This window comes from Sminthopsis crassicaudata, chromosome 3, assembly GCF_048593235.1.
Source record: "Sminthopsis crassicaudata isolate SCR6 chromosome 3, ASM4859323v1, whole genome shotgun sequence".
NCBI lineage: Eukaryota > Metazoa > Chordata > Mammalia > Dasyuromorphia > Dasyuridae > Sminthopsis > Sminthopsis crassicaudata.
Window position 1 is genome coordinate 11264855 of NC_133619.1, and position 9485 is coordinate 11274339.

Genomic DNA, 9485 nt, shown 5'->3' on the forward strand with positions numbered 1-9485 from the left:
TCCTACATAGGAAAGGTATGAAAATATAGACTTCTCCAGTCCTTGTATTGCATTTTCCTTTCAAAAGCAAGCATAGGATACAACCACAAGGCTACAAAGATGTGACAAAAGTTTCCGAAAGTTAAATCCAGGCCTTGTGGTTCCTTTTTTGTTTGGTGTTTAAAAGAAAAAAAAGAAAAAATTAAAAAAAAAAGCTACCTGATCAAATATTTATCCTTCACGGACTTTTATATAAATTGTCTTCACGGGCAATTTTTTTTTTTCCTTTTTTTTCCTTTGGGAAACTTGGGATTTTGAAAGATATTCAGTTACTTTCCTGTGATTTCAATATGAGATTCATTTAGAAATCTTTTCTAAAATCTAAGGTCACTAAGGGGTTAAGTGGGTGATGATGAACGTTTGTCTCAGGGGTAGTCGAGACCCAAATTGAATCTTGGAAAACGCCAGTTACAGAGTTGGGTCCGAAGAGGCGCCTGAAGTGCTAGCTTGGGACTCTGGGAGAGAAAGGTGGAGGAGCTGGGGGGGGAGGGCGCTGCTAGCCTGGGGGCCCTCTGGGATCTTCAGGTCCCGCACTCCTCAGGCCCAGCGGGCTTGGCCGCGGAAGGTGCCAGGGCAGCCTCCGAGGGTATTTTTACCCCTTGGCGAAGCCTGATGCTTTTTGGCTAATGCTGCTGTCCCGGCCACCTCGCTTTGGGGCTCGCGTGGCCCTCCTCGGGCTGCGCCAGGGAGGCTGGGCCGGTGTCACAAAGGTTTCCTGTGTGTCAGCAAATTTCGTTTTGCCTGTGACTGTTCCTCAAGACTTGTGCAATCAGGAACAAGCTATCTGTAGGAACAGGCGCCGGAGCCCCGGCCGCCCAATCAGCGGGCAGCCGGCACCCGGCCAGCCGCCTCCTCCTCCGCGCCCCCAGGTCTGGAGACCCTGTCTGGGTCCCCAGGGCTCCAGAAAGGCCCCGGGGGGGAGGGGAGACAGACGCGCCCCTCCGGCGAAGCTCTCAGCCCGCTCGCCTCCTGGCTCGGTTCTGGCTAGGGTGGTGGAGGGGAGGGAGAGCCGGGAGGCAGGGCTGGGGCTGGGCGCGGAGGGAGGGCGGGAGGGAGGGAGAGGGGGAGGGAAGAAGTAAGGAAGGAGGAAGGGAAGGAGGCAGAGAAGAAGGAAAGAGGCTGGGAGGCAAGGAGGCACGCCCCTCGGTTCCAGGAGGAGCGCTAAGGAAGCTCCTGGGCGAACTCTGGCCCCGGGGCTCCTCCAAACTCCGCCCCCCTCACTCCCCCCCTCCCCAGCTCGCTCCCTCGCTCCAGGTCTAGGTCTGCGCGGAGCTCGCTCTTCAGCTGTCTGCGGCGCTGCTGCCCGGTGGAGTCCACACACTCGGGCTTTGCTTCCGTGGGAAGAAGTCCGTCGGGGGCTGCCCTAGGCGGGGACGCAGCCACAGGACAGACGGCCCTCGGACCCCCAGCCGCAGAGGAAGATGGGGGCAGGGGCCCCAGGCACCCCCGAAGCCGCCGCCGTCGCCGCCGCCCAGCGGTGTCCCAGGTAGCCAGAAGGAGCGCGCAGAAAGTTGAGCTCCCCACCGAAAGGAGCCGGAGCGGGAGAAGGGACCGAGAGGCGGAGGGGAAGCCGGAGCCGGAGCGCAGCCCGACACGGAGGCAGAAGAGAACTGGCAGTGGGAGCGGAGCCGCACGCAGCCGGTGGCACCGAGGCATCCGGAGCGCCGGGCGGACCGGCTCCCCGGCGGCGCGCCCCCCCCAGCCCCGAGGCCCCGGGGAGCGGCCCCTCGGGACTAGGCGGTGCAGGGCGCATCGTCCGCCCGCGCCGCCAGGGCGTCCTGCCTTCCCAGTGCCGAGGGCGGGTCGGGGGGCCCGGCCGTGCCCGCCGCGCCTTCCCCAGCAGCAGGAAGCGGCCGGCCCGGTGCTCGGCGCGAACGGGACGACTCCGGGGCGGCCGAGCCCGATGGGAAGGCGCAGCCGCGCGTCTGCAGAGCCCGGCGCGGTCCATGAGGGCGGGCGAGCCCCCTACGCCCCTGTCACCCTCGGCCTGCCCGCCCCCCTCGCCCTCCTCCCGCTCGGCTTCCCCGCGCCTGCTCTGCCTCCGGGCAGATGCTCGCTCCTGCCCCTCCCCCGGCTCTCGCTTGCCGCCGCCGCCGCTCCGTTGGCCGCGTGAGTCCGCCCAGCCATGACCGACGTGCTGTGGTCGGTGCTCCCCAACGGGACTGAGGTCCCCCCCTCCCCGGGCTGGTCCTCGGGCAACGCCACGGTCACGGCCGCCAAGTGCTCGCTGACCAAGACGGGCTTCCAGTTCTACTACCTGCCCGCCGTCTACATCCTGGTGTTCATCACGGGCTTCCTGGGCAACAGCGTGGCCATCTGGATGTTCGTGTTCCACATGAAGCCCTGGAGCGGCATCTCGGTCTACATGTTCAACTTGGCCTTGGCCGACTTCCTGTACGTGCTCACCCTGCCCGCGCTCATCTTCTACTATTTCAACAAGACGGACTGGATCTTCGGCGAGGGCATGTGCAAGCTGCAGCGCTTCATCTTCCACGTGAACCTGTACGGCAGCATCCTCTTCCTGACCTGCATCAGCGTGCACCGCTACACCGGCGTGGTGTACCCGCTCAAGTCCCTGGGCCGCCTCAAGAAGAAGAACGCCGTGTACATCAGCGCCCTGGTGTGGGCCGTCGTGGTGGCCTGCATCGCGCCCATCCTCTTCTTCTCGGGCACCGACGTGCGCAAAAACAAGACGGTCACCTGCTACGACACCACCTCGGACGCCTACCTGCGCAGCTACTTCATCTACAGCATGTGCACCACCGTGGTCATGTTCTGCATCCCCTTCGTGGTCATCCTGGGCTGCTACGGCCTCATCGTCAGGGCGCTCGTCTCCAACGACCTGGACAACTCGCCGCTGCGCAGGAAGTCCATCTACCTGGTGATCATCGTGCTCACCGTCTTCGCCGTGTCCTACCTCCCCTTCCACGTGATGAAAACGCTCAACCTGCGAGCCAGGCTGGATTTTCAGACGCCGGGGATGTGTGCCTTCAACGACAGGGTCTACGCCACGTACCAGGTGACTCGGGGGCTCGCCAGCCTCAACAGCTGCGTCGACCCCATCCTCTATTTCTTGGCCGGAGACACTTTCCGGAGGAGACTGTCCAGGGCCACCAGGAAAGCTTCCCGGAGAAGTGAGGCTAATCTGCAATCCAAAAGTGAAGATATGACCCTTAACATTTTGTCCGAGTATAAGCAGAACGGAGATACGAGCTTATGAAGTGCACACGTGCAAAAGCTTCCCAAACACTTCATTTAAAATAATAAAAATAAAAGAAAACTCCATCGTATAACGAGAACCAGAAGAACTGGAAGGGAGGATGTGGGCTGGGGAAACTATACTTAGCAGTCAAGAACTAAAAAAAAAAAAAAAAAAAAAAAAAAAAAAAAAAAAAAAAAAAGTCCTTTGATGAGTTTAGAAAGAATATAAAACTAAAATATTCTGAAGCAAAAAGAGAGATACCCTTTCCCCTTGTAGGATTTTTTTTAATTGGATCAGTTACTTTCCTGAATTTAAATATATTAAAACAGTTCTCTCCATTAAATAAAAAAAAGTCCTTTGATGAGTTTAGAAAGAATATAAAACTAAAATATTCTGAAGCAAAAAGAGAGATACCCTTTCTCCTTGTAGGAATTTTTTTTTTTTAATTGGATCAGTCACTTTCCTGAAGGTTAAATATATTAAAACAGTTCTCTCCATTAAATCCATTCGATCTATGTCATTTCAAAATTCGCCAATAGGTGTTCGCCTTTACCTTTGGTTATTGTTATATTTATAATTTCGCCGGAGAGTCTTGGACTTTAGGTCGTGCACCTAGAGTTATTTTAAGTATTATTGTCTTTTCCAATCCACTTGAGCATCATTCTAATTGTCCACATCCTCCAAATATTTAGGAAAGATCAAAGCAGAAAAGAATTCTCCGGATTCTTCAGGCAGCAAAGTGAGCTGGTTCCTGAGTTTGAAGAAGTCCGACGTTTTCTGTTAGTCTGGGAGCAAAAGTTTCTGGCTGTCTTCAGTGGGTTGATGATTAGACAGGTGTGTTTGAGCTGAAAATCTTGAAAGGATTCTTAACCTAAAAGATAGAAGAGTGAGCTGGCTTCTGGGGTTTGAAAAAGTCAAACGTTTTCTGTTTGTTGATCAGCAAAAGTTTCTGGCAGGCTTCAGTCGGATGATGACTAGACTGGTGGCTTGGAGCTGAAATCTGAAAGGTGATGCTGATTTCCTAATTCTAATTTTCAAGAAAACTGTTCGTTATATATTGGGTGCTAAGTGTTTGATGGTGGAAATCTATATTCATTGTCATGGATAAAGTCCCGAATTTAAATAAGAATGGCACATAGGTTTTTTTAAGCTTAATGTCTTGGGATGTTTTAAATCTCCTTAAGTAAACATGCTATTTATTGGCGATGTTGCTGTTTAATGCTGCAGGGGGTTGTTTGTTTTCCTGGATGGATATTTATCACATCTGCCAAAACAGAAAAAAACAACCCTCAATTGATGATTAACTGGCTAAAGTTAAATGCACAAGTTAAGGCAAAGTGTAGATGGGGAAGGGTAGTGAATGGTGACCTAAAATCTGCGTGTTTGAGTTTTGTTTTTTTGTTTTTTTAAATGGAAAGAAATAAAGAAATGAAACCAGGAGACTAAAACTTAATCATTGTCAAATAGGATCTGTAACAAAAGTGCTGGGGAAAGTGACCTTTTATATTATCTTCAAACATGTCTGATAACAGTAAGTGAAGATTCATAAATGGTAGGAGAATGTCTTTCATTGTGTCAATTCTGTTTATAGAATGACAGAGCATGATCTGACCTCACTAATCCTTGTTTTGTAAAATGGGAGAGAACATATTCTACTTAAATACCTGAGGACATCCCTTGACAGAAGCAAATCCAATTGTTATTCATAGAAATGCTGTTTTTAAAAAAGAACTACTTCGCTTTAAAGAGGTGGATAAGGGATACCTTTGTTTGCTTTGCTTCTCAGGACATTTACCTGTCAAATGTTTCAGACTTTTCTAATATTGCTCATTCTGTGTTTAAATGCATTTTAATTATTACAATATGAGCCCTGTAATATATTCCCCACTATAGTCAAACTCAATTATATAAACTTATTGAGGTGAATAGGCTATATATCACCCAAATAAGCAGAAATTCCCATTTAACATAAAAGATCGGTATTAAAGATAGTTTCATGAATTCAATTTGCAGAACTAAAATGCATAAACTCCAAGCAGGGGGCTGACAATCATCAATCATTGTATTCTCTGAGGTATTATGGAATATGGAATTGGTTCTTGAGATAAACATGGGGGGCCCAAGGTGATAGCCAAGTCAATGCTGTGATTGAGGGATTGACTAACTTTGCAGAGTTGGGAGGAACCTTTGAAGTTAGCTAATCCAAACCTCTGGTCTCACAGAATCAGAGGAAAGGAGATTCTTTTATTTGAAAATTGTTTAAAAAAAAAAAACAAACTTTTCAAGTGTAAAGTGTCATCATCTATTTATACTTTTACATAGAGAAAACAAGTCACCAAAATGCACATAGCAAATTAGATGCAGTGAAATGGTAATAAACATAGTGATCTTTTAAAGTTCAGTAGATATTTGCTAAAAATCTCTTTCAGCAGCAACTGGAGGGATTATTCCTGTAACCCATGGCAGGAGAACAGAACACAAAACACAAACTATTTAATGACTATTTACCTGAAAGATCTTTGAAGCATTGTGTAATTTGTAGCAAGTCAAATACCCCAGGGACAAAAAGGAGGTAGGGGAGCTTGGGCCAGGGCCCATTAAGTGATGTCTCCCTGATAGCGAAATTCTTCCATTTGTTTCAGTGGTTTTTTTTAAAGATCTTAGGATGTCTAGATCTGTGCAGGGCTGCTTTCCATGCTAGCCTAACCTTATTGATCATGTCAATTCTGCATTATTTTTGGTCCTAGAAAACTTTCAGATTGTGTGTGGAGAGCTAGCAAGGGGAGATGGAGGGTGAATAGAAGTGCCCTTTTACTATGGGGAAGGTTTCTTTCAGTTTCCTACTTTCTAACTCACATAATGACATGCATGGAATCAAGAAACCCTGCCAAATAGTAACAAAGAATGACTTTGCCAGCTACTTCCAAGCAGCCCCTATGGCAGAACAGGGATTTCTGGTAATTGTGTCCAATTAAATTGGGAATCAGACTGAAGTGCTATAACCCCTTTGCCTGAAAAAACATAGTATCTGATGCTGTAACTTCTTAAATCTTGAGCACAGCAACATGTAAGCAGTGAAACAAGTGAATTTGCTAATGTGCTATAATTTATCAGTCAAAATTGATGAAAAGTTCAGAACCCAGATGTTTCTTAGCATCTGAGTAATCGTTGCTGAAAGCCTGCCAGATTTATTTGCTCCTTGCCCTGAATGGATAGGAAACTGGGAAGAATTGGAGTGTGGCTCAGGATTTCTAAGTTCTATGTTTGCTTTGCCAGTCAGCTAACCCCCTGGGGAGTTCAAATGCTGCAACCCATCTCCCCCCACCCCTTCCTCCCTGGTAAAAGAGTATTGGAATAACTCCTCTGTCACGAGGACATTTAAGAGTCTGAAAAATACTGGAGACACATAAAATACGCCACTATTGTTTTTCAGAACCACTCGATTCCAGGCATTGATTTAGCATTCCTATGTGGATATCAACTGTGATGTGGAAATATGCCCAGGAAATCTGTTGAAACTACTAACTTTCCTTCTGTACTATACTAAACTGTCTTTGGATACAAGTGACATCATGGATTATAGGGGCTGGAATTGCATCAGCAACAAAGACTGAAAGTTTGATACTAGCTGTCAAATCTGATTCATTCATTATATCATAAACCTTAAGCTTTCTGGTCATCTTGAAGACAATTATCAGATTATTTATTGATGAAGCAACTGCAGTCCATCAACTGTACAGATAAGATCGAAAACTTTCCCCGGAAGAGCATTTTTTTTTTTGGATCCAGAACACTGATATAAATCTTATTTATTAAAATGAACATCCTCAACATAACATTGCTATATTTGGGATCCAGAATATATGTGGCATGGTGAAAATAAGGCTAGAGATTTCAGTGATCTCTATGCTTGTCAAATATCAGTATCATGAAATATTGGATTCTCTTTCCATCATTCTTTTTGTGAAATTATAATAATCTCCCAAAGTCCACTTTGTGAAGCTCCATATTAAATTTTCCCTGACAATGTATTTGCATGCTTGCCTTTTAAAATTGGATTTCTGATTTTATATATAAAAAGTCAATTTTGTGTCAAGTGAACATAGGACCATACAGCAAATAGAAAATATTTTAGTCTAACTGGATCTGTAGGGTATATATTTGTGAAGTTTTGCAGTAAAATTTATACAATCATTATAAAAAAAATTAATGCATGAAAACAATTGGTGACTACTATTTGAAAAGTGCAACAGGGTGGACCTATATTCAAAGCACAACTAAATCACTGTGCTTTACAAAACTGGGGAAGAAGTATTATGGACAAAGTCATGGAGAGAGATTTAGGAAAATGGGGAAATAGAGGTGGGAATGCAGCTACTATGGTTCCCTGCTGCTCCAATAAGCTCTAATAACATTTTTTTTCTTAACTGGCTTCTACCCTATATTTCTTTGTTAAGTCCAATAGCATGCACTTGGTACTTTTCTCAGCTTAAATATAATCAGAGCAGATGCAGTCTTACTGTTCTTTTTATGAATCTATGTTCAATTGCCCTGCTTGGGCCTTTATTTTAGGTCCAACCCCTTTCTAGAATGAAAATTATGTGACTTGGCTGCTGAGTTCTGTTACAACTTTAAATTTCCTGTTATATACTTTATAATACATAGCATTGCCAATTAACATGAAGGGAAAGTGTATAAATTACATGTTCAATGTTATGTGCATTTGGATCGGTATATTTCAGTGCTCCTGTGAAAATGTTTATTTTTATATTATCTGTGATGTAATATTGTTGATTAAACTAGGTTTATTTGTGATGAATCGGTGTCATTTAATTTGCCTATAGCTTTTTTTATTGTTATTTGATATTTGAGGATTTTCTTAAGTTCATTTAAAACAATCAGGCTATATGAGAAAAAGACTCAACTCTGTGTAACTGTCATGAATTATATGTGCTACATTTTCTATAGAGCATCATGTCATTTACAGATCATATGCCTTGGACAGCTTTTAAAAATAATGTTTTTATCATTGCGGTGTGTGTGTGTGTGTGTGTGTGTGTGTGTGTGTGTGTGTGTGTGTGTGTTAAATATGATACCCTTAATTATTTTCCAGTGGCAACAGAATTTCAGTGTAGTGCTGACTTATTAGTATCACACCTACCATAGACAACATAGAAAAGAACCTAATAAAATGATGAAACATTATTTTGTAACTCTTAAGCTTCTTACAATGTTTTGACACTCAGATAATACCCAGGTTTTAATGAGCATTGTTTTCAAGGCTTGCAGAGAAAGTGTAATTCATCAAACACTTACCTGGAGGTTGTAGGCTTTGGAGCTGGGAAGACACCTGGGAGGATGTATAATTAACTTTCTCATTTACAAAGTGAAGAAATTGAAAGGCAGAGAAATGAAGCAATTTACACAGAAAGTGGTAAGGTTTTTTTTTTTTTTTTGAACCCAGACCCTTAGATTTCAAAATCTAGAACTCAATATTTTCTGAATCCTACCTTTTAGCCTAAGAGTTATTCACCTTTTTTGGGGGGGCACCCCTTTGATAGATGGCTGAAGCCTAAGGACCCCTTCTCAGAATAACATGCTTTCAAAAAATCATAATTGAAGAAGTTGTTGAAAATAAACATGTCAGGAGCAGCTAGGTGGCGCAGTGGATAGAGCACCAGCTTTGAATTCAGGAGGACCTGAGTTCAAATCTGGTCTCAGACACTTAACACTTCCTAGCTGTGTGACCCTGGGCAAGTCACTTAACCCCAGCCTCAGAAAAAGAAAAAAAAAAAAAAAAAAAAAAAAGAAAGAAAGAAAGAAAAAGAAAATAAACATGTCTTTCCCTCCACCCCAAGTTAAAATCCCCAGACCTTCAGAAATTTACACATAAGAACCATGTTCCCCAAGTTAAAAATCCCTACCTTAAAGAATAGATTTTCTGAACTGATAAAGCCTTTTGACATGATCTAGTCCAACTCCTATATTATACATACAAGGAAACTGAAACTGAGAAAAGTTCATTGATGTGCTTAATGTCACACAGAGAGTAACTCAGGCAGTATTTGAATATAGATGCTTGGCTTGCAGCAATATGGCTGTGTCTATAATACCAAGTACTATCCATTGAAAACTGGAAAAGCTAAAGCAAAAGGACTGAATAAGATTCACATTTTAATCCATTAAAAATGTCCCATTTCGATTACCTGCCATCGGGGGGAGGGAGGGGGTAATTTGGAAAAAT

The 9485-nt window shown here is 44.6% G+C and overlaps 1 protein-coding gene across 1 annotated transcript; it reads left to right on the forward strand.

The window, feature by feature from the left end:
* Nucleotides 1–2036: 2036 nt before the first annotated feature.
* On the forward strand, nucleotides 2037–8056 carry P2RY1 (purinergic receptor P2Y1). The gene has a single exon (XM_074298039.1). The coding sequence runs from the start codon at nucleotides 2165–2167 to the stop codon at nucleotides 3257–3259; it is 1095 nt and encodes a 364-aa protein (XP_074154140.1). The 5' UTR covers nucleotides 2037–2164; the 3' UTR covers nucleotides 3260–8056.
* Nucleotides 8057–9485: the final 1429 nt, after the last annotated feature.

Bases quoted from the DNA above. Each gene is read 5' to 3' on its own strand.
- P2RY1 (XM_074298039.1), top strand. From the start codon at position 2,165: ATGACCGACGTGCTGTGGTCGGTGCTCCCCAACGGGACTGAGGTCCCC.